General features: G+C 43.6%; 1 protein-coding gene across 8 annotated transcripts in view; it reads left to right on the top strand.

Annotated features, from left to right (window-relative positions):
- Window positions 1-25,909, top strand: part of EBF1 (EBF transcription factor 1) — a 354,735-nt gene that overhangs the window by 233,487 nt on the left and 95,339 nt on the right. For 4 of the 8 annotated variants that reach the window (XM_075010158.1, XM_075010156.1, XM_075010162.1 and 1 more), the window contains exon 9: window positions 17,696-17,826. In XM_075010158.1, coding sequence (XP_074866259.1) covers window positions 17,696-17,826 — 131 coding nt within the window. Of the gene's footprint in view, window positions 1-17,692; window positions 17,827-25,909 lie in introns of all 8 variants that reach the window. The other 4 variants (XM_075010157.1, XM_075010155.1, XM_075010161.1 and 1 more) reach the window with 1 other exon arrangement.

The following is a 25,909-nucleotide window of genomic DNA, read 5'->3' as shown; positions in this document are numbered from 1 at the left end:
GCACTGGGTTAATGAAATTAAATTAAAATAAAACACACCAGTGCATAGATCTTGGAGTTGTCATGGTTCGTTCTCTGAAAACATCCACTCCAAGTGCAGCATCAGTCAAAAAAACAATTTTAGGCATTATGAAAAATGGGTAGAGAGTAAGACAAGAGAATATTTTATTGCCCCGATATAAATCCCTGCTCTGCCCACATCTTGAATACTGCATGTAGATGTGGTACAAAGATATCTTGGCACTGGAAAGAGTTCAGAAAAGGGGGAAAAAAAAGATTAGGAATATGGAACGGCTGCCCTGTGAGGAGAGGTTAACAAGACTGGGAATTTTTGGCTTAGGGGAGACTACAGGGGAGTATGACAGAGGTCTATAAAATCATGACTGGCGTGGACTAAGATCATAAATAAAATTTACTTATTTACCACCCAAGAATGAAATTAATAGGTGGGAGATTTAAAACAAGCAGAAGGAAGTATTTCTTCTGACAGTGCACAAACAAGCAGTGGAACTCCTCGCCAGAGGATGTTGTGAAATCCAGGACTTGAAGAGGGTTCAAAAAAGAACTAGATAAATTCATGGAAGACAGGTCCATCAACGGCTAGTAGCCAGGATGGGCAGGGCTGGTGTGACTAGCCTCTCTTTGTCAGAAGCTGGGAATGAGCAACGGGGAGGATCACTTGATTCCCCATTCTGTTCATTTGCTCTGGGTCACCTGCCATTGGTCACGGTTGAAAAATGGGGTACGGGGCCAGATGGACCTTTGGTCTGACCCAGTATTGCTGTTCTTCTGTTTGTGTGTGGACCAGGCCTCAGCCAAGTGGACAGCACTTGCATTTCCTGTTCTTCAATTTCTGCGTCCTTGCTTATTTTAGGAACTCCCCAGTGGGATGGAAGGAGTGCGGTGTTGGGCAACTGACTGGAGATGCTGCAAAGTGTTGGGTCTGCCCAGGGCTGTGTGCGCAAATCCCCACCAGTACTGCTAGGGGAGCATGCTGTGGGGTGTTCATAGAATCATAGGGCTCGAAGGGACCTCAGGAGGTCATCTAGTCCAGCCCCCTGCTTCAAGCAGGATCAACCCCCACTAAGTCATCCCAACCAGGACCTTGTCAAGCTGGGACTTAAAAACCTCAAGGGATGGAGGATCCATCACCTCTCTAGGCAATGCATTCCAGTGCTTCACCACCCACCTGGTGAAGTAGTTTTTCCTAATATCTAACCTACACCTTTCCCTCTTCAACTTCAGACCATTACTCCTTGTTCTGCCATCTGACACCCCTGAGAACAGTTTTTCACCCTCCTGTTTAGAGCTCCCCTTCAGGAAGTTGAAGGCTGCTATTAAATCACCCCTCAGTCTTCTCTTCTGTAAACTAAACAAGCCCAAATCCCTCAGCCTATCCTCATAGGTCTTGTGCTCCAGCCCCTTGATCATTTTTGTTGCCCTCTGCTGACCCTACTCCATCACATCCACATCCTTTTTATATGGGGTGTGGGGGGACCAAACCAGATAAATATTCCAGATGTGGCCTCACCAGTGCCAAATAGAGGGGAACAACTACTCTAGATCTGCTCAAAATGCCCCTTCTAATGCACCCTAGTATGCTGTTAGCCTTCTTGGCTACAAGGGGACACTATTTACGCATATCCAGCCTTTCATCCACCATAACCCCTAGGTCCCTTTCCGTCGTACTGCTGCTGAGCCAGTTGATCCCCATCCTACACTTCTCCTTGTTGAACTGCATCAGATTTCTTTTGGACCAGTCCTCCAATTTATCCAGGTCCCTCTGGATTCTCTCTCTGCCTTCCAACACATCTACCTCTCCCCCTAGTTTTGTGTCATCTGCAAACTTGCTGAGGGTGCAATCCAGTCCTTCATCTAGTTCATTAATAAAGATGTTGAACAACACTGGCCCCAGAACCGAGCCTGGTGGCACGCTGCTTGAAACTGACCACCATCCAGATATTGAGCCATTGACCACTACCCGTTGGGCTCGACTGTGAAGCTAGCTTTCTATCCATCTTGTAGTCCAAAGATCCAATCCATAGTTCCTTAATTTACGGACAAGAATGTTGTGGGAGACTATATCAAAAACTTTGCTGAAGTCAAGGTATATCACATCCGCTGACTTCCCCATGTCCACAGAGCCTGTTACTTCGTCATAGAAGCTAGTCAGTTTGGTCAGGCAAGACTTGCCCCTGGTGAATCCATGTTGGCTACTTTTGATCACTTTTTCCTCTTCCAAGTGGTCCAAAATGGATTGCTTGAGGATCCCCTCCATTATTTTCCCAGGGATGGAGGTAAGGCTGACCGGTTTATAGTTCCCTGGATTGTCCTTCTTTCCTTTTTTCAAAGATAGGCACTACGTTTGCCTTTTTCAAGTCATCTGGTATCTCCCCTGATCTCCAAGAGTCTTCAGAGATAATGGCCAAAGGTTCAGCAATGACATCTCCCAATTCCGTCAGTACCCTCGGGTGCATTAAATCCAGACCCATGGATTAAATCCAGACCCATCACATCCACTCAGTCAGTGTGAGCACTAGGGAACGTGCCCCACTCATGGAATGGGGCCATTCCGATAGCCTGGTAGGCCACACGGTTTAGGAACGCTAACTCCTTTCCTGCTGAAGACCCTGGGCAGTGCTGGTGTCAGCATTCCAGGAACACCTGAGCCCCGTTGTCAAATGTGAAAGCCAAATTGTCAAAGGAATGTAAGCACTAAAAGAGGCAGGTAGGCACGGGGCGGGGGGGAGGGGGCAGAGGGAGGGGGATTTTCAAAGGCACCTGGAGCCCAGCTCCTTGAATAGACATATATGTCTGTCTGCTTCTTTAAGTGCCTCAAGCACCCTTGAAATTTTCAAAGCCACTGCATAGTGGCTGCAGGATCCTGCGGGGACATGTGTCCCCAGCATGGTCCAATCTTGAAGGCATGCTTGTCTATTACCTGCTCGCTCCCCCTCACCCTCCAGCCAGAAGGACTGGAGGCAGGTCGCCGATAGCGAGAGGGGCAGCAGAGCACCCCCACAATGGGGCACGTTTGGCCTTTCTTCTCCCCAAAAACAATGAGAAGCCCTGTGGTACCTCATGGACGGAGAGATTTGTTGGAGGATAAGCTTTCATGGGCAAAGGCTCATTTCATCAAATGCCACGTGCCCGTATGACTTTGCCAACAAAAGCTTATGCTCCAATAAGTCTGTTAGTCTATAAGGGGCCACAGGACTTTCCGTTGTTTTTGCAGATACAGACTACCATGGCTACCCGTCTGACTCTTGTCTGTCCCCAGAGCACGCAGGCTGACAAAGGCAATAGAACAGTAGAGGAAGGGCTTGAGTTCAGTGCAAGGGACCATTTTCATCCCTCTAATTTTGGTATTTGAAGTGTGTTGTCCAGCTATGGAAGCCTGCTTGTCTGGTTATGGAACCCTTTGGAACCCTGGTTCAGGAGGCGGTGTGTGATATATTTCACTATTTAAAGCTGCCTTTTTTGTTTGGTGTAATTACATGTCTTACGTGCTGCCCCAAACGAGAAAGCCCTTAAAAACAGGGTTTAGGCTAACGAAAGAGACAAGTAGAGGAGTCAGCCAAGTGTAATTTCATTAGCTGAAGCTTCAGGAAAGGTAAGAAAAGGAAACCTTGGGTTTAAGTATTGATTGTGGCGGAGATATTGCACCAGGGGATTTGCATTCCAAATAGCCATTAAAATTAACGGTAACTGACCATCTAAAATTTTACACAGCTTGTCTAAAAACCTTGAATTCCACCATCAGCCCAAACTGAGGCCTAGCCCACAAGCCTGGCATGATTTCTGTCTTATATGACAAGGGAGATGTCACAAGGCTCCAGGGGGAGCTGGACCATTTTCAGGGTGCTGTGAATCATTACAGCTCATTTTCTCAATTCTGAAATACATCGATGCTTAAACCAGGGGTGGGGAGCATGGCAGACTCCTGCATGTGTTGTATAAAGCGACATGAGTAATCTCTCCAAGAGGAAAACCTCTGTTACCCTGTTTCCTGTAGAGCAGCTGCTTATTGTCAGAGCTGAGTAAGGAGGGCAGCAGACCTTAGTGCCACAGAGGAAAGCAGGAAAATCATCATTTTACTAAGATAAACAGCAAATACGTTGTTTAGCTTGGGAGGGAAGATTTAATGGTGTGGGTACAATATGTGAAATATACTGTCACATTCTCTTTCCTTCAAGTGTCTTTGACTAACACTTTTGACACTTTATGGGGTGATTCAGTAGCCCTTATGAATGTGGCTTGGCTCAGTAAAGTCCAGGCATCAAATTCAACTTTTTTCAAGAATCCTTGGTGAAAAGCAAGTGGGGTTTGGCTTCCGAGCTGCAAAAATGAGTTTTGATTTGAATTAGGGGGATGGAATGTGTGGTCAGACATCCAGGGCCCAGTCCTCCAAAACCAGCAAGCAATCTTTGGGTGTGGGAAGGACAGCAATGTCAAAAAACAGTCCGGTTCCTGTTTTGATTTTTTTTTTCACAACAATAATAATTTTTATCTTTTCAAAACGGTTTAAGATAATTTTCTGCTCTAGAAAAGGAAATCTCACCGTGTGACTAAGCTGACCAATCAGATTGGAGCATACAAACAGCACAGAATAAATTATTAGGAAAAATGAGCAGGAAACATTTTTTTAAAAAAAGTCAAATTTGAGGGAGACAAAACATTTGAATGAAAATTTCCATTTTGGAAAGGGCCAACGGGAAGGACTTTCGGCCCCTTCCCTTCCCAGAAAATGTGGGCATGGGAGCTGATGTAGGAGCTGACACCTGGGTTCTGCAGAAAATTTCAGTGATGTTCAGTGGGATTTAAGCACTTGCTTAAATGCTTTGCTGAACTTGGGCCCAAATGGAGTGGTAGGGGAGGATTCTCAGTCCCTTGCTGGATCAAGCCTGTAAGCTTTGGTTGAGTCAGTGGCTGATTCCCAGGGACAGTGTGAGCCAGAGGTTAAGTATCAGAGAGGTAGCCATGTTAGTCTGGATCTGCAGAAGCAACGAGGGGTCCTGTGGCACCTTATAGACTAACAGAAATGTATGAGCATAAGCTTTCGTGGGCAAAGACCCACTTCGTCAGATGCAGGACACCTGCATCTGACGAAGTGGGTCTTTGCCCACGAAAGCTTATGCTCATACATTTCTGTTAGCCAGAGGTTCTAGCTTGGAAAGTGTAAAATAAAAGTAAATAAATGTCATTTCAGGCGGGTGTTTTAATCTTACCTGACTTCTAAAATTTTCTCGTCGATGAGACCTACAATAGCTGAATTCCCAGCTCTAACTGGCTTGATACAATTGCATTATGTTTGCCCATCAGAGTACCTGATATTACAAACAAGAAAAATGTAAGCATCTATCCCTTTATTTTAACTCCTGTGATGGTGCTGCAAGGGTTGCCACAGCCCTATCTATGGATAATAAAGGGCAAAAAAAAATCTTTTATGGTACAAACTGCACATTGGGTCATTTTTGCAATCACTAGCACAAGCCAGGTATTAATCATCGTGCAAATAGATTCCAGAAAGCGAAATAAGAGCATCCCCAGAACCCTGCTGAAAACTGTGCATCCCACTAATTCACTTCAGTGAGCATGTACCTTGGAGCTGAATTAACCCTTATGTCTGCCGCCACCAATAAACTCTGAAGTAAACAGTGTTCCCCCTCTGGCTCCTCTTTCTTATCGGTGAAATAGATGTCTGTGAAGGGAGGGTAAAACGCAGTCCCCACTTATAAATTCAGGCCCCTAATGAAGAGTCTGATCAGTCTGGTGCATGTTAGTGGGCACTTGACTACCTTTCCCATTGATTCAGTAAATCAGGGTGTTTGATAGTCCTGGAGGCATCTACTATTTCTTCTCTGTTCTGTTGCTATTTGAGGAAGATCTGCCAGCTCAGGAGGCAGAGCAGATGACGAGGGTGGGGGCGAGGAAATCCCCAGTGAAATTGTCTGCACACAGAACGTTAGTCGTTAAATACATACGAGAGGCTGTAAGGGTTTTTATTATTATTATTATTACGAGTGTTCTCCCTCCCTCCCAACCATTGTTCACAGTCAAATTGGAAATCTGGTAATTAGGCCCGGACTCGTAGTGTAGTAGTAGCGGCCCAAGCCAAAGTTCAACACCCTGAAATGAAATTTAAACCAATTAATCTGTTAGATTTTTATCGCTTGTCCATGTTTTCTCAGCAATTCCCCCAGCACGTGGCCTTTGATCAACTCTCATACAAAAGGTAAAATGTGTGCCTGCTTCTGGCGAGATGGGACTGACATTAACATGGCACTCATAAAACAATCAGAGCAGTGAAGCCTTCAAACAGACAGGGCATAGTAATATTTAATAAAAGCGTGCACGTAATCTTCAGAATTAGCATTTTGTGCCTTGCAGTACCTTTGGGAGAAGAGCTTTTATTTGTGGAGTGATCATTATTATAACAAAGAAGAGCTACCTAATAATTTGCACTTTAACTCTGCAATATGCCACAAGCATTTCTGAACCATTATGCTAAACTGTGGCGGGGTAATCATTTTGTTGTCACAGTTAGAAGGAAGGAAAGTCTCCTTTACTTTGGTGGCGGGGTGGTGGGGGAGAGAGGAAGGCAGACAGACACACACATACATACGCACACAACTCCTAAGTGTGTGTATGGGGAAATAAAATCCTCTCCTATTTTATGTGCCGAAGTTGGCACCTAAAATACAGTTATGGAAAGTTGTAAAAATGCATCAGCACTTCAGAAAAGAGGCAAATGACTTTTCAAAAGCACCTAAATAAGCTGAGTTTCCTTGAAAGTCCATTGGATTTGTGCTCCTAAATCCCTTACACATTTTAAAGCTCTCTCCCTGGGGCTGCGTCTATACTACAACGATCTGTCAAAAGATGGTCTTCTGAAAGATCATTTCCAGAATATCTTCTTTCAAAAGAGCACGTCCACACACAAAAAAGTGGATCGAAAGATCAATCTACTCTTTCGATACAGAGCATCCACACAGCCCCTGCTATTTCGAAAGAATGGACCAGGGATCGAACAGTCTGGCTCCATGAGAGCTACTCTTCTGAAAAAAGGACCCACAGAGCATCCACACAGGCTCTTTTTTTGAGAGAGAGAGAGAGAGAGAAGCTTTTGAAAGGAGGAAATCTTCCTGATCTGGGAATGGAAGAGGACTTCTGGAAGAAGAGCTACATTCTTTCAATTTTGGATCAACAGAGCGGTTTTTGTGTGGTGGTGCCTCACATATTTTTTCGAAAAAAGGCCAGATTTTCCAAAAGAAGTTGCTAGCATAGACGCAGCCTGAGGATGAAATCCTTGCACCATTGAAAGCAGTGGCAAATCTTCCAGACTTTGCCCTACATCAGGTTTCCCAAATTTTATATAAATGGGACCCAGTTTTTTTCAGTACCTTTTTTTGAGGCCCAAAAGTATAAAAAAAACAAAAGAAAAATGAATAAATTTGTACTGCTTATTATTTATTCACAATAACAATACATGGTGATAATTTGTATATTTTCTAAGTACCAGTGTTCTTTTTTTCCCCAAGGACTGGTACTGGGCTGCAGACCACACTTTGGGAAATGCTGCCTTAGATCATACTTAACATCTCTCTTTACTAGTACAGATAGCAGGAGCTACACAGCAAAACAAACCAACATTTATTTTCCTCAGTGTCTTGCGAGGAATGAGAGTATCTCATTAACACTCATAACCACAAGCAAAATTTTGTGGGCGTTTGGGCCTATCACCTTCAATCCCGAGAAGGAAGGTTCACATGTGTTGTTTCAGAGGTTGCAGTTAATGTGGTCTCCTGTATTTATTTGGTCCAGAGACTCTGCTGTATACAGTACACTCTCACTAAATAGCTGAGTGACTCTTTTTTTAAATGACATCTGGCGGTGATACAAGCTCTCTTGGTTCTGGATACAGTTGGATTATCTGCCTTTCATTATTTTAGGTGTAGTGTGTGTGTATATATAGATCCACCTTTATTTATTAGAAGAACTCTCTTATGGAAGCTTGGAACTGAATTCTGCGCTTTTCTATCAAGTTGACATGCTTCACTACGTTACTGTTGGAGCTGGGCAAAATTTTTTCACTGACAGGCTTTCCTGCTGAAGTGTGGCGTTTCATCAGAAGCAAAACTATTCACAGGAAAAAGGTCCATTTCAGTGAACTTTTTCAAGTTTTTAGAAGGAAAATTCAACGCGAAACTTCAAATGTCAAATGAACATTTGTACATTTTGATGTACCAACATTTTGAAAGGAGACATTGTTTTGGTTGAAAATGTTAAAATTGTTCATGCTGACATTTTGAAATAGAAGCATTTTTGACCTTTTTTCCACATTTTTTCCCACTCTTTCAAACTTTTGTCCTGATTTTTGGAACCAAAACAAATGTAAAAATATCAGCATTTCCCACAGGATTGTATTATGTTTTTTTAGCCAGTGCTGCTTATTTCTGTAGACTTGCGTATAAGTAAATACCTGCCAGGGAAGATAAAGATGTCTAATGGTTTACAGAGACATGTGGTGATAAGAACTGGGCTGTGCTTGGCCCCTGTGCTGAGGGCATAGATAGAGGGCAGGTGATGGAAGTTCCAATGAGCTTCTGCCCCATATGTCATTAGTGCTGTGCTGGTGCTGGGTTCCTTGGGAGCACTGCATTTCCATAACTCACCCGGTGCAGGGCTGTGACTTCTGCAGTGATGTAGAGCTTTACATTTACAGACCAAATATGTTTAAAAAGAAACATGGTGGGTGTAAGGGGGGTAGGCAGGAGGTGTCACATAAAAGTATATTGCTCCTGGGGAGATGGATCCTCTGGCTCCATGAACCATCAGGAATGCAATCCCACCGCCAAGTGATCACATCTCCAGTGGTGCATGGTGTATTTGTAAAACAAGCTCCTTGCTCACTAATTTGCCCCAGTCTGAGTTCAGGTCCTCAAGGCAGTGTATTTCCTGTGCTGTTGTTGACCACTTCATTAAGGTAGTTAAATGTGTCGTGCTCAGTGTTCGAGACACAAGATGAGGGAGGGAATATCTTGCATTAGGCCAACTTCCGTTGGTGAGAGAGAGACTTTTTTGACTCTTCATACGAAATCTATGTCAAGCTCCCTTCACTGGGACTAATCATGTGATTAAAGTTACACATACACACAAGTGCCTGGATTAATCAGGATTCAGAGCCTCAGTTAAGGAAAGCATTCGAGTAACTCCTTACAGTTCCATTGACCTTGAGGTGCCACGGACACGTGCTTGAAGATAAGCAGATAACTTTAAATGTTTGCCGAATCAGAGCCGAACATATAAAGCACTGTAAGGAACTCAGTGCCATTCACTGGTTTCCGTGTGGTGGATACCAAACCAAACAAACAAAAAAAAAAAGAGTTGCAAGATAAATATCGAGACGATAAGGCCTAGTGTTGTTGGGTCTTGCAGCTACATGTCATTTGTTTTACAGATTAACTGATTCTGTAGTTATGAAGTCTGCATATTGTTTCAGTTAATGATGTAGGGTCTTAAATAGTTTTTATACATTTGTAAAGCATGTCTTCTAGTCCTTAGGAAGAGTAGCTGCTTGATTCTGACACATGAAGAACTGATTATTTTCAGGTTTTATTGCTGTGTGCATATCTACCATCAACTGTAAATATCAGGAATTGTGTAATTTGGAATTGATTTTAATTTTTATGGTGAAATGATTGGATTTTGTGAAAGGGACTAGATGACATTTAGAAAAGCTTGGTTTAGTGGTAAATCCATTGCTGTTAGCTCATTGGAAAGGAAAACGTTTAGTTCAGGCTTTCCAAAGTTTTTATGCACAGGTTTTATACAAGTAGCTTGAATCCAAATTAAACATATTGAAGTTACTTTGGTGTGTGAGCTGCATTTTCATGACTGTAGTTTTAGGATGTTTTCTTTTGTTAGTTAATATAAAAGTTAAAGGGCAGCCTGCTGCCAAGTTTGGAGCAAAGTAATGATTTTTAGCTATGTGGGGTTTTTTTTTTTCATTATAGCTGGCATACCTATCATCTATGGAGTAGTGGAAAAGCTTGTATCTGACACTTCTTATAAGTGGGGACGGGGCCCTCTTGCATCCCCTGTCCATAGAGACACATGCCACTGATGGCGATTCAACAAGTTTCAATTCCCTCCTGAGGAATAGCCCCTTGCCCACGCACCTTTCAAGTTGGCTCCAAGGAATGGTCTTGCTGGCGTATCAGTTTAACTCCTACAGACTGGTACTTACCCAACAAATAACCTTAACTTCTTCAGCACTTCTTGTTGAAAAGAGTTTAAAGTGCTCTGCCTGTCACTGTCTTTTATTTGTTCTATTTATTTCCTTTAGGTTTAGAACACAAAAAATAGCTGCCCACCAGTTTGGAGCACAATGGCAATTATTTGAAATGACTACATACCCCACCCCGCCCACAACCCAACCCCAAGATGGCCTATACATGCAGCGAGAAGACCCCATTCTCAGTCAGGATATGCTAATAGAGGCAGGTGAAATCCTGACCTCAATCAGCGAAACTCCCATTTCACGTCTGTGCGGCCAAAATTTTATCCCAGTTAAAGCCCTAGCCCAGGGGTCTGCAACCAAAACAGCCAGAAGAGCCTTTTTTCCAATTGGCTACAAATTCAATACTTCAGGAGCCGCAATGCATGTGAATATGAGATGACCCTTAATAAATAAGGTGAAACTGTACGTTTTGTCACGCCTACTTTAAAAACAGTGCACATGCAACAATTTGTAATGTGATCCACATAAATATTTAACCCTTTTCTGAGTCCTAATAAGCACCAAGATTAGTCCTATCTAGTGGCAATGGCTACCAGAAATGAATTGGCAATCCAAAGGGGGCCAGTTTAGGAGCACAGAGGATAGCAGAGCTCAGCAAACGTTTCTATGTCGTGCCCCACTTTTTGTCTCTGCGGTTGGCAGGGCCCCTCCCGTAGGTTGTCCACTGCCCCAGAAGTGAGCATTGGTCTCCCATAAGTTATGTGCCATGCTCCATTGGCAATAGCAGGGGTGAGGAGGGGAGCCAGCAGAGGCCACAGGAGGGAGGCTGTTTGCATTGTGCCCCCATTATGAAATTTCATGTCCTCTACCTAGTGCTTAGAGCAGAAGCTGAGGCATCTGGAGATGAATTCTTTTTCCAGAATTTCACTGGTTCAACTAAAGGAGAAGGCCATGAATGGCACACCAAGATTGAGAGTGGCTTTCAAAGCACACAGGCAGCAAAATAGAGTTAGCTGAGGCCTGTTTTTCATACACAGGGTTGCAGCACTTGTGAGGCCTGGCTCTCTCTCAGCCTTAGTTGCCCCATCTGTGAAATAGAATCATAGAATCATAGAACACTAGGACCGGAAGGGGCCTCGAGAGGCCATCGAGTCCAGTCCCCTGCCCCGACGGCAGGACTGACCACTATCTACATCATCCCTGATAGACATCTATCTAACCTGTTCTTAAATATCTCCAGCGAGGGAGATTCCACAACCTCCCTTGGCAACTTATTCCAGTACTTGAGCACCCTGACAGTTAGGAACTTTTTCCTAATGTCCAACCTAAACTTCCCTTGCTGCAGCTTAAGTCCATTGCCTCTTGTTCTCTCCTCAGAGGCCAAGAAGAACAAGTTTTCTCCCTCCTCCTTATGACACCCTTTAAGATATCTGAAAACCGCTATCATGTCCCCCCTCAATCTTCTTTTTTCCAAGCTAAACAAGCCCAATTCTTTCAGCCTTTCTTCATAAGTCATGTTCTCCAGACCTTTTATCATTCTAGTTGCTCTTCTCTGGACCTTCTCTAATTTCTCCACATCTTTCTTGAATTGGGGTGCCCAGAACTGGACACAATATTCCAGCTGAGGCCTGACCAGCGCAGAGTAGAGCGGTAGAATGATTTCTCGTGTCTTGTTCACAACACACCTGCTAATGCATCCCAGAATCATGTTTGCTTTTTTTGCAACAGCATCACACTGTTGACTCATATTTAACTTGTGATCTACTAGAACCCCTAGATCCCTTTCTGCTGTAGTCACTCCTAGACAGTCTTTTCCCATTCTGTATGTGTGAAACAGATTATTCCTTCCTAAGTGCAGCACCTTACATTTATCTTTATTAAACTTCATCCTTTTTACTTCAGACCATTTCTCCAATTTATCTAGATCATTCTGAATTATGACCCTATCCTCCAAGGTAGTTGCAACCCCTCCCAGCTTGGTATCATCTGCAAACTTAATAAGCGTACTTTCTATGCCAATATCCAAATCATTAATGAACATATTGAACAGAACTGGTCCCAAAACAGACCCCTGCGGAACCCCACTTGTTATGCTTTTCCAGCAGGATTGAGCACCATTAACAACTACTCTCTGGGTACGATTAGCCAGCCAGTTATGCACCCACCTTATTGCAGCCCCATTTAAGTTGGACTTGCCTAGTTTGTCGATAAGAATATTATGCGAGACGGTATCAAATGCTTTACTAAAGTCTAGGTATACCACATCCACTGCTTCTCCCTTATCTATGAGTCTCGTTATCGTGTCAAAAAAAGCTATCAGGTTGGTTTGACATGATTTGTTTTTTACAAAACCATGCTGGCTGTTCCCTATCACTTTACTACCTTCCAAGTGCTTTCAGATGACTTCGTTAACTACCTGCTCCATTACCTTTCCTGGTACAGAAGTTAAGCTGACTGGCCTGTAATTTCCTGGGTTGTTCTTATTCCCCTTTTTGTAGATGGGCACTATATTTGCCCTCTTCCAGTCTTCTGGAATCTCTCCTGTCTCCCATGACTTTCCAAAAATGAGAGCTAACGGCTCAGCTCCCTCTTCTATGAGCTCCTTGAGGATTCTAGGATGCATTTCATCAGGCCCTGGTGACTTGCAGACATCTAATTTTTCCAAGTGGTTTTTAACTTGTTCTTTTTTTATTTCAAAAACTAACTCTACCCCTTTTCCACCAGCATTCACTATGGCTACGTCTACACGTGAAGCCAACATCGAAATAGCTTATTTCGATGTAGCAACATCGAAATAGGCTATTTCGATGAATAACGTCTACACGTCCTCCAGGGCTGGTAACATCGATGTTCAACTTCGATGTTGCGCGGCACCACATCGAAATAGGCGCTGCGAGGGTACGTCTACACGCCAAAGTAGCACACATCGAAATAAGGGTGCCAGGCACAGCTGCAGACAAGGTCACAGGGCGGACTCAACAGCAAGCTGCTCCCTTAAAGGGCCCCTCCCAGACACAGTTGCACTAAACAACACAAGATCCACAGAGCCGACAACTGGTTGCAGACCCTGTGTCTGCAGCATGGATCCCCAGCTGCCGCAGCAGCAGCCAGAAGCCCTGGGCTAAGGGCTGCTGCCCACGGTGACCATACAGCCCCGCAGGGGCTGGAGAGAGAGCATCTCTCAACCCCCCAGCTGATGGCCGCCATGGAGGACCCGGCAATTTCGACGTTGCGGGACGCGGATCGTCTACACGGTCCCTACTTCGACGTTGAACGTCGAAGTAGGGCGCTATTCCGATCCCCTCATGAGGTTAGCGACTTCGACGTCTCGCCGCCTAACGTCTAAGTTAACTTCAAAATAGCGCCCGACACGTGTAGCCGCGACGGGCGCTATTTCGAAGTTAGTGCCGCTACTTCGAAGTAGCGTGCGCGTGTAGACACAGCTTATGTCAGGCATTCCTTCAGACTTCTCTGTGAAGACCGAAACAAAGAAGTCATTAAGCATCTCTGCCATTTCCAAGTTCCCCGTTACTGTTTCTCCCTCCTCACTGAGCAATGGCCCTACCCTGTCCTTGGTCTTCCTCTTGTTTCTAATATATTTGTAAAAGGCCTTCTTGTTACCCTTTATTCCTGTAGCTAGTTGGAGCTCATTTTGTGTCTTAGCCTTTCTAATTTTACTCCTGCATTCCTGTGTTATTTGCCTATGTTCATTCTTTGTAATTTGTCCTAGTTTCCATTTTTTATAGGATTCCTTTTTTAGTTTGAGGTCATGCAGGATCTCCTTGTTAAGCTAAAGCGGTCTTTGCCCATATTTACTATCTTTCCTACATAGGGGAATAGCTTGTTTTTGGGCCCTTAATAATGTTTCTTTGAAAAACTGCCAACTCTCCTCAGTTGTTTTTCCCCTCAGTTTTTCCTCCCATGGGATCTTACCTACCAGCTCTCTGAGTTTACCAAAATCTGCCTTCCTGAAATCCATCATCTCTATTTTGCTATTTTCCCTCCTACCAGTCCTTAGAATTGTGAATTCTATGATTTCATGATCACTTTCACCCAAGCAGCCTCCCACATTCAAATTCTCGACCAAGTCCTCCTTATTTGTTAAAATCAAATCCAGAACAGTTTCTCCCCTGGTGGCTTTTTCAACTTTTTGGAATAAAAAATTGTCTCCAATGCAGTCTAAGAACTTATTGGATAGTCTGTGCCCCGCTGTATTAGTGTCCCAGCATATATCTGGATAGTTAAAGTCCCCCATCACCACCAAATCCTGGGCTCTGGATGATTTTGTTAGTTGTTTAAAAAAAGCATCATCCACCTGGTTAGGTGGCCTGTAGTAGACTCCTAACAGAACATCACCCTTGTTTTTTACCCCTCTTAAACTAACCCACAGACTCTCAACACGTCCATCTCCACCTCAGTCCAAGCGTGTACATTTTTTATATATAAGGCAACACCTCCCCCCTTTTTTCCCTGTCTGTCTTTCCTAACCAGGCTGTAGCCTTCAATACCAACATTCCAATCATGTGTATTATCCCACCAAGTTTCTGTGATGCCAACGATATCATAGTGGTATTTATTTATTAGCACTTCCAGTTCTTCCTGCTTATTACCCATACTTCTTGCATTGGTATATGGGCATCTTAGATATTGATTTGAACTTTCCTCCCAGTTTTTTCCTGGCCCTCTTTTTACTCTGACATTGTTGCCCATGCTCCCTCCTACTTCCGACCCGTCTCCCAGGTTTCCATGTTCTCCACTTACCTGCGGGCTTTGCTCCCCTGTCCCCGGCAAACCTAGTTTAAAGCCCTCCTCACCAGGTTAGCAGGTTAGGTTTAATAATAATTCCTGTTTCTCAAAGATATTGAGAGAATGAACCAAAATTTATCTGGTTGATCCCCACCAGCAGTCTATGGCAGACTTGCTCTCGAAGCACCCCGGTTGCTGGGACCTACAGCTCAGAGCATGAAGGGAAGCTGAAAGTCCATCAGTGATGGGCAGACCCTGAGCCTTAGATCATTAACAGACCTGGGGAAGTAGGTGGAAGACAATCCAATAGCCGACTGTGAATGTGAGCATCCTTTTGTCATCCAAATCGAACTCTTTTTTTCTTCCCTCCTGCTCCCTGAGTCCTTAGTTTGGGAAAATCTCAGTATTAATTAATTTGAGCACAGCGTCCAAAACCCTGACAGTAAGTGTACAGCACTCAGGCCAAGGCAGCTCTATGTGGTAACTGTAGCAATGCAGCCTCTCTGGGAGCAGCTTGTCCCCAGCCCTAGGCTGGCTCCATTCGCAGCTGGGCTACGAGCACTTTGCCTGCTGGGCTCCCAGGCTGAACCAGCCCCCACAAGGGCAGTGCTTACCTTGCCAGTGAGTGGCCATGCCTGGGCTGGCTGGCTGCAAACACGCTGCTGGATGGAGAGGCTGAGCTCCCAGCTTGACCCTGGCCCCAAAAGGAGGGTGTCTACCATGCCAGAGAGAGCAGTGGCTGGACTGGCAGCCCTGTTCACAGCTGGGCTGCAAACACCCCGGGGCTGAGCTCCCAGCCTTAACCCTTCTCCACAGATCCTATTTCCCAAAACAAAAAGGGAGGGGGAACTCTCCTACTAGCTCCTAGCACAGCTCCACTCCTATGCTCTCCGTTTCTGTCTTTGCTCTGTGCCAACTAGCTGGAGCAGGTGTAACTTGAGCTGAGGCAAAGGGAATGGCGGGGGGGTGGTGCAGCTCCAGGACTGCAGAGTTTGTGAGAGTTTAGCAAAATCCTGGACATTTCTGGATTTTGTAAAAACCCTGGGCAGATGAACAGGATGTATGGCCCTAATTCCGGCAGCCCTAATTCCAGCATCCAGAGCCACAGAGGAGTCACAGCTTGTAGCTGCAAATGGCTCCTCAAAGAGCCACATGCGGCTCCAGAGCTACAGGTTGCTGACCCTGATCTAGCCCATAGTTTATTGATAACACTCCTCTTTTGCAAAATTTATATTTTATTTTTTTTAAATCTCTCTTTCCTGGCTAGCCAAGGAATGGGCACCAGGGAAATATTGTTAACAAATATAACGCAAAGATTGGGTCCCACATTCTTTGTCTACGGGACTTTAGATGGGCGTGTGGGGTGATCCTATGCTGCTGTCCATCTGTGATCATATTGCTACTATATCTGCCTCGGTCTGGCTCTTGAGTCTGCTACTCTATCAAATAGCTGCCCCATCATCTCGCACTGAGGGCCTGTTTTCTCCTCTCGTTTCGGTTGTTTTTACAGCAGCATAAGGCCATTGGATTCAGGCCAGTTAACTCCTGATTTATTCCAGCATAAGTGCGGAGAATTAGGCTATAAAAATTGTGCTGCCCTGTTGTGCCTACGCTTCCTTGCCAATGAGTGGCAATGCTTGGGCTGGCTGGCTGCAACCTAAAACCTACATGGCCTTGAGGTCTAGCCCTGAGTGCTGACAGCTTTAACTGCCATCGCACTGCCTGCACTCTCGGAAGAGGTACTTTGCATATCTGGTGCTTGGACAGCAATACGTGCTAGTGGAGATTTGCCATCCACATGTGACAAGAGCCTTTTTACATCTGAAAGTGCATTGTGCATAGCTTTTTAACTGAAGATTATGACGCCAGATACTTATTTTGACAATTGCCATAGTAATTCAGCCCAGTGAGAGAGTTTAACAGTGGAGCAACCTGGATCTTGTTGCAGAAGAAGTACAGGTTGGACCTCTCTCATCCGGTACCCTTGGGACCTGAATGGAATTAGACAAGAGAATGTGCCAGATGACGTGAGGTCAATATTTTGTAGCATGTTACTAACATTCTCACTGCTTACTGGGTTCTTAGAAGACATTTAGGGGTAAATTACAGCAAAATAACAGCACAGAACACTGGGAGTCAGGACTAGCTGCTGTAAACAAACTTTATGGGACCATAGGAACTTGACTACACCCATAAAATGTGGTTGTCTGGCTAACTAAAATCATGCCGGATGAGAGAGTTTGGGATTGGAGAGGTTCAACATGTAATATAGTTGTACGCCCTTTTTTATTTAGCTAACATTTCCCATAGTATTTATGACTAGGTTATATTATGATGGACAATAAAGGTAGATGGATTATGTTTCCATTGGCTCAAGTACTCAGCATTTAAATATACTCCAAATATAGAAAAAAAGTTCTGTTTTCCCTTTGCTCTGTGTCCGTCACACTGACTTTCTTCACGGAGGCTGAAAAAATGTTTATCACCTTGATAGAAACACAAAGACAAAAATTAATGGGCAAAAAAAGTTTCCTCTCCAAAGATCAAATCTGGGATCACACGCACAGGCAAGAAGGAGAGAGCTTTCTGGAATCTTCATATTGGGGTGGGGGGACGAAAGATTTTTCTACCACCCCCAAGTGTCCTGTCTTTATAAGCCAGTTCTAACAGCTGAATACTTCTCTTTTTCATGTGTGTTGAAAAGCAGCTACACCATGTATCAAAGCCATCAGTCCGAGTGAAGGATGGACTACAGGAGGTGCCACTGTCATCATCATAGGAGACAATTTCTTTGATGGGTTACAGGTCATATTCGGCACCATGCTGGTCTGGAGTGAGGTAGGTGTTGTCTGAACATTAACGTCTAATAGCTTTGTCTCGTTTAGAGCAGGTCGCCTTTCTTCTAGGCCCAAAGCTAAATCAGCAACAAAGGTTTAGCTATGATTTCCTTCTTTTGCTGCTCCAGTTTTATGCAGACAAGATCAAATTTGCAAGTGGCACAAATCGGGGGAAGTTATGCCTGGTTACATCAGAGCAGACTGTAGCCCAATGACTTTTACTTCAGGGAAGAGTAAAGGATAAACATGCTTCTCGGTGAAGGATTCTGTGTTTGACACTACAATGGCCAAGGGGCCAATGAAGTAAAAACCTGCAAGATCCAGGATTTTAGTGCTCTGGAAATGCTCATAGACTTGAGTGGGGGGGGTGAGGTTCAGAAGCTCAAAATCTCTGAACTGCATCTCCTAAATTCCAGTTATTTTGTTCAAAACATTAACTGGGGAGTAATCATTTGATATACTGACCTGTACCCAATGTGGCAAATATCCCCCAAGCTAAGCCCTTTATTCGTCAAGGCAAACCTTTGTCTCTCTCTTTTCCATTTTGTTTTCTTTACTCTGTTCCATTTCTCACTTTTCTAAATTTCTTTCTCCCTCTGGTCTTCTCTCACACTGTAAGTTTTTATTTCTTTTGTTTTCCAAACCCTACTTAACATTAAATCACAAGTACTATGAAAAGAACAAGCCTTCTTTAACATACTGGCCCATAGATAGCCACACAAAACTCCCACTGGTTTAGTGGCACCAGGGTATTTCTGTCAGTGTGGTTCAGATGTTGCATTCATGAAGCTTTAAAGGCAGCATTGGAAGTTTTGCCTTGAGTCGATATTTATGTGACATTAGTACTGCATTAGCAACTAAGGGTCCTGTGGCACCTTATAGACTAACAGAAATGTATGAGCATAAGCTTTCGTGGGCAAAGACCCACTTTGTCAGATGCAGGACCTGCATCTGACGAAGTGGGTCTTTGCCCACGAAAGCTTATGCTCATACATTTCTGTTAGTCTATAAGGTGCCACAGGACCCCTCGTTGCTTTTGCAGATCCAGGCTAACATGGCTACCCCTCTGATACTTAGTACTGCATTAAATCTCTTAGGTTTAGTTAAAGACCAGCCTTGCTGCATTAGTGCAGGTTGAACCTGTCTTGTCTGGCATCCTTGGGACCTGACCCGTGCTGGACGAGAGAGTTTGCCAGACCACAGGAGGTCAATGTTGTCTTCCACGTTGCCAGCACTTCCACTGCTTACTGGGCTCTTTGAAGACATTTAGAGGTAAATTACAGCTACATTAACAGCATAGAACACTGAAAGCAGTGTTGAGACTGGCAGCTGGAAACAAACTTTATGGGACCATGGGAGACTTGGCCACACCCATAAGTGGTCGTCTGGTTAACTAAATCATGCCAGATTATGGATGTTGCCAGGCAAGAGAGTTCTGGATTAGAGAGGTTCAACATGTCAGAGCATGACACAATAGTCAAGGTTCCTTGATCATCAAGGCAGAGTTGCATTTTGTGATTCCTAAATTAAAGGGGATTAAATTAAAAAAAAAATTGAAAGAAGGTGTCACCTCCCCCCACTTCCTTTTCATCCTCAGGACTGTACATTTTAAATACTAAGCCAAAGTTATTGGCTTCAGATCTTATCCTTTCTGCCTGCGTGAGTCTGCTACACACTTGGCAGTGATTTCCTTAGAAGGGTGCACTCTACTGCAGTGGGGTTCACTTCTCTCTCTGTCCTCTTTGTGGAAGATTAGTGCAGAACGACAAAAGGGCATTACAACAAGGCAGATGCAATAAATCCATTTAGAAGGTACTTATGTAGACCAAGCTCCACACTGCCTTTAGTGGGGGCTGTGTTTGTATGACGGCCTGCAGGATCGGAGCAATCTGAGTTGGACTTTTAATGGGAAAGGGGAAGAGGTTAGGCAGGGAAGAGGGAGCAGAGGCTGCAGCAGGTATACCCAGGATTGGCTTTTTCATTTGAAAACCCAGTTCTAGTGATTAATAAAGGTAATTGGTTGGCAGCTTCAAAGCGCAGCAGGTTGAAAGCTGGCGAATCGGTTGTTTTTGTGGATGGCGGAAAGGCCTTGTCATCAACTCAGATGATGGGAAAATTCAGACGGAAAGGAGTTAGTTTGTTTCTTTTTGAATCTTAGAGAGTGGGTTGTAATTGGGCTTAGAATGGAAATTGTCTTTCAGCCTTCACTATAAAATTGTTACTGCAGCTCTGTAACCCAGAAATGGAATATGAAATCCCAGTGGGAAAAGATCTGACTGCTGAAAGAACCAGGAGTCCATTAAAAGCAAACCTGGAAATGCGTGAAGGTAGCTGAATGATCTCTAAATAATTCAGACTATATAGAGTATCCACATACACAAGACAGGCTAAGCCAGTCATTATATGTTCTCCTTTTTAAAAATGTCCAATGGATTTTCAGCAGCCAGAGTGAAGGCAGCTATCCAGTATGAAAGTTTGAGCTGCCCTTTGCTAGAGGACGGAATGAAGCTCTTTAGATTTTGGATTTCATTGCAAGCGTAAGGCACAGAGTTGGTTTGCCAGAAGTTTTGCAGATGTGTGGCTAGGTTTGAGCAAACCTGCTTGGATTTATGATAATATTTTCAAAACCATCTCAAATGTTTTAGCCTCATGTGATTTTTGCCATAGTACCAGGTGAAGCTTGTTGGTTTTGACCAAGATGCATGAAATCCAAAGTGAAACTTGGAGTTTGGGGAGGAGAGCAAGCATCTGCAGATGGAAACTCAAAAAATTGGACTTGGTCCTGCAAATAGTCCATTTGCTGTGCTCTCCTGGCCTTCCACGTGTACTGATTGTGCTGGACATAAGGAGACAGGCCTAATGTCATAACTAAGCACAATTTTACAGAGCTCTGCTAACCTCTAAAATTCCTCTGACACCAGTAAGCACTTCACAAGTTTAATAGTAACAGAGAGGGAGCCGTGCTAGTCTATACATTATCAAAACAAAAAACAGTCAAGTAGCACTTTAAAGACTAATAAAATAATTTATTAGGTGAGCTTTTGTGGGACAAACCCACTTCTTCAGACCATAGCCAGACCAGAACAGACTCAATATTTAATATTTTAATATTTTAAGACTCAGTATTTCACGAGTTTAATATGGGTTACGCATGCAACTTCGTTTACATGGACTATACTGGCATAGATAAAAGTAGCTGGGTACGAGCCTGGGACTCAAGATGCCTGGCTCCAGTTTCTTTTCTGACACCGACATTGTGTGACTGTGGGCAAGTCACTTAAAGCCATTTTCTTGAAGTGCGTGTGAGTGAGATGTTTAAATACTTTGAAAATTTTGGCTCTTGGTCTATCTGGCCTTCAGTTTTCCATCTGTGAAAAGGGGTCACAACACTGCTCTAGCTCACAAGGATGCTATGAAATTAAAAAAAAAACATGAAAGAGTGTAAGGCGCTTAGATAGTATTGCAGTAGAGTCCCATAAATATGTTGGATGGATAGATAGATACTTACAATACAATTCCTATCAGACGTCAGAAGGCAGGTAAAAAAAAAAGTTTTTTAGTTTTTTTGTTTTTTTTGCTGTCAAGCTATATCTGTATAAAATAAAGAATTTGGAATGTAAATCATATCATTTAAATTTATTTTACAAGTATTCAAGCTTCACCATTGAAATATTCACCACTTGAAAGGCAGTTGATTATATTTATAAAGGAGATTTAAAATGATTTTCTGAAACACATATTTATAATTTAAGCATATATTTTAGTTGTAAACATGCTAACATAATTACAGTCTTTCCCAGTTGAAGGAGAACTAAATGAAAACTTAATTTGTCCCATTAATTTTGTGCAAACATGCAGCTACTTTAAGCCAATGAGCTCAGTTAATCTTTAACTCCTGTAATATTTTATGAAAATGAATTTAAAATGTAATATTTTTAAAGAATAGTGAAATGGGCTTTCTAGTACATTTCCCCTGGGACTTTTGTAACTGACGCAAACTATTTTGATAAAATTTGCACACGTGGCAACTGGGCAAATGACTCACAACTAATAATCCAGTCAACAAACTTCATCTCTTTCTGTTTGAGAACAGGCCTGAATATGCTAATTGGTTCCTCAGAGCGATCCAGAGAATGTTGTTGGTCTGAGGAGTATTCAACATCTGAGCTTCTGATCAGGTCTTTGGGAGTTTCTCGCCCCTGACTGGGGGAGGCTGTCTCTCTATTCAGGTTTCAAGGCAAATACTCCTGACCATGACTGCAAAATTAGTCTGTCTTCTATATTGTCCACTTGTCTATACTTACTGGCCAAAGTTTCCAAAACTAACTATGAATTTTGCATGCCTAGTTAGGGCCCCTTTAATAGCATCTGGTTCTGAAAAAGTTCTGGGACTTTTACCCTCTAAGTGTCCGCACTCTTGCACCTGACGATGGGCACCCAAAATCAGTTACGGAAATTGGACTTCTACATCTGTGCAGCCACTGTGGGGCTAATGCTACATCTGCTATGAACAGGAAAACTCCTTCTAACTTAACGGGACACAAGATTTTGTTTTTTATCCTCACCCCTGTTTTAAATTGATATCCCTCTTTGGTCCAACATTTAATTTGGAGTCTGTATAATTATCATCACATCTCTAACCACAAGCCTATGCACACAGAGGCAAAGAGACTAGGGACTAAACGTAATACCTTGTCCTTACCTTTATATAATGCAACATTTTTCTTTTAAGAATGTGGCCTGGCCCTCCATAGCGTGAAATGACGCTCCACTACATGAGAGAGTCTAGCATGTATTAGAGGGGGGAAAAAACCCGCTTATTTGCACAATAAAAATCCTCTGTATCTCTGATTTTAATCCTGTCCATTCTGGGCCCCAATTGATGTAAGAGAGATGGTATAAAACAGCCTATGTAGATGCCCCCCTGCAAAAAAAAACAAAAAAAAAAAAACAAAGTTAGCCCAGTTTAATTAAATATCCCAAGAAAGGCACACCCACTTCTAAGTTGATGTCCAGATCCACATTATGCTTGCCTCAACTTTTGGGGGAAGCAAATGTTAATGGGAGGTTTGGGTTTAATCTCTGAATTTTCGTGCTTGTCTATGCTTATTGGCAGATTGACACTCCAGTGATCGATCTCCCAGAGGTTGATTTAGTGGGTCTAGTAGGAACGTGCTAAATTGATTACTGCTCGTGCTCTCTTTGACTCTGACACTTGGTGGGGTCACGAGGAATAAGGGAAGTTGATGGGAGATCTCATCATCTCCCTGCAGCAAGGATGCCGAAGTAAGTTGAACTAAGTTATGTCAAATAGTAACAGAGCCACTTTAGTCTGTACTCCAACAAAACAAAGCAGCTGAAATGTAGCACTTTAAAGACTAACAAAATGATTTATTCGGTGATGACCTTTTGTGGGACAGACCCACTTCTTCAGACTTCATCAGATCTGAAGAAGTGGGTCTGTCCCACGAAAGCTCATCACCAAATAAATCATTTAGTTAGTCTTTAAAGTGCTACCTTTTCTGCTGCTTTAAGTTATGTCAGCTTCAGCTACCTTATTCATGTGGCTGAAAATGTGTAACTTAATTGAACTTTCCCCCCCAGTGTACATCTGCCCACAAGTTTTACTGCTTTGCCCAAGGTCTACAGTTTTGAAAGACACGGTGTTAATGTTGCTGAAATTTAAGGGCCCAATCCTGCAAAGACTGCTTCCTGGCACATTTGTGTTAACTATTTGTCCTATTGCTGCCTGCCCGAGATCAGGGCTGCACCGTAGATACACATAGATACTTCTTGTCCTGCAGGTCACACAAGGTAGAGAAAGAAGCTGGAAGACTGGGAGGGGAATGGATGAAGGGGCAGAGAGGTGAAGAGCCTTGCACAGTCAGCCATTGGCAGTATGGCATAGCTAGAAGCAGGACCCAGGGATGATGTCCTGGCTCCACTGAAGTCAATGTCAATGTGGCTGCTGATTTGCATGGACCCAGGACTTCACACTAGGTCCCCAGCATCCCAGCCAGGGACCTTGTCCAGCGGCTCATAGTGCCGGTCATCATGCTGTCTCTCGCCATTCATGACTACTGTGAAGTGCTTGTCTTGTTGAAATCAATGGAACCGCTCAGGGTAATAAGAACTCCTGGCAGCTCTTGCAGGCTCTGAAGTTTAGATGGCAAATTTGGAAGTAAGCAGCCATTTTGTAAGTGCCACGAGACTGTGCTCCCCTCTGTGCCTGAATGGTAATTAGTACCCCTCAGGGCCGTGGAAGGAGTATGGAGCATTTCCCTTTCTGACCCTTGAAACCTCTCTGTGGTGGAGTGCTTCCTTTTGTCTTGCTGCACAGCACCTCGCATGGTGATGCTTTAGTTTTGATCGGGGTTCAGAGGTACTCGTGTGTTATAAATCACAACAAATAATAACCCCAAGAAGACAGTTTACTGAACCTTGTCCGAGACACTAAAGAAAAGTCCTGGTATCTCATGCAGTGTGGAGCACTCTTGTTGTTGTGACCTCTTGCAGACCGTTGTCAAGCACGCTGGTTTATAAAACTGAATCAGTTGATCCCTTGTCCTACCCACCAAGATCTAAATTAGACACAAAGAAAATATAACCTGAGCATCTTGGAACACAGGCCTTTGGGCATACAATTCACCCTTAGAGAATGTGTGGGTGACAGTGCTGTATATTTGTGGCTTTAAATACAGTTAAACATGCTAGTCTTCAGAGGACAAAGGAAAACCAAACTGCTTGTTTGTGAGGAACCAAATTTGCTGAACTCTTCCCCTCTCTTGCTATGTAACAATGTACTATAAATAGGTCAGGCATTCTTGGGAACCAGGAAAGATGTCTTGGAAAATGCCACAAGCTGTGTTTAAAGAACACTAAAGTGGTGGCAGAAAATGTTGAGAAATCCAAAGATGTAGCTAGCCTTTGCCTCTTCAGATCAAGCCGTTCTGGAGGGGAAAAGTCACAGCATGGCGTGACGTGAGTAGTACATCAGTCTTTAAGGTCCTTGACCTGCCCAAAAAGGTCATTTAACTTTTGAAGTATTGCCACTTCTCCTCATTTCGTCTCAGATTTTGCAGCACTTGGGGGTTTGTCAAGATAAGCAGCTATTGCTTGGCAAACTGGGGTGTAAATCTACAGTGAACTGGAATGTTTTGTACTAACTGCCATTGTAGACTGTACAGCCACACAGTAAAACTTCCATAGCCTGTTTAGGTCTATTCTTCTTTGAAACAAGTTTAGGTTAATGCAGATTAGTGAAGAACATACAGACTGTTAGTGCACAGAAGATTTACACTATCTCAGCTCGCCACATAGTTACTACTTGCCTAGATAAGCTCTGAGACTTTTTCTTAAAGCCCCAGGTTCTGGAGTTATGTGATTTTTTTTTCTAAGGACAATCCCAGTTTTCATTAACAAATGTAAGTGTCTAGTTCTTACAGCATCAGAGAAAAGTTTGCAAAGGTTGGCAATGTGAACGCTAAAGCTCAAAAACAAGAAAGCAAATACAGAGAACGCCCATCTTTATTATTTTAAAAATCTCTGGTTTTTGAGTCCTGGCTCATGACTTTTGAGCACTGGGGGTTGGCAGTATTGCTTCCACCTTTTATTTCTGCTTTACTGCATTGCTCTTATTTTTAAAAATATGGCAACTTTTTACAGCATGTATCATTCCATCAGGAGACAAAGATGAGTCTCCAGAGGGAGGCTTCAAGGGAGACATTATGAACTAGGGCTCTGCCTGGCTGGCCTGATCCTACCCCTCTTGGGCTGACTGAACCGACTCCTAGCTCGGCTGTGGGAGCTGGGGCTTTTGGGTAAGCTGCAGTGACAGGAGCCAGCAGATACATCTTCTCCAGGGGTTGCAGGCCTTGGCTGTGCCAGTTCCACCAGTCCCAAGGAATGAATGGGCCCCAAAGGCTTCTGACTTCTGTTGGCCGCTCTTCTAGCTCCAGGAGAAGCCTTTGCTTTTTAAGGGGTCTACTCCAGTGCCCAGGAAGGTCAATGGGACTCCTTCCATTATCCCGGTGAGCACAGGATTGCTCTCTTAGTCTGTGTATTTCTGTGGCCAAACACAGCCG

This window comes from Carettochelys insculpta, chromosome 15 (assembly GCF_033958435.1).
Source record: "Carettochelys insculpta isolate YL-2023 chromosome 15, ASM3395843v1, whole genome shotgun sequence".
Classification (NCBI taxonomy): Eukaryota; Metazoa; Chordata; order Testudines; family Carettochelyidae; genus Carettochelys; species Carettochelys insculpta.
The sequence above is the reverse complement of the archived record's forward strand: the minus strand, read 5'-3'. Positions and strand labels throughout refer to the sequence as shown.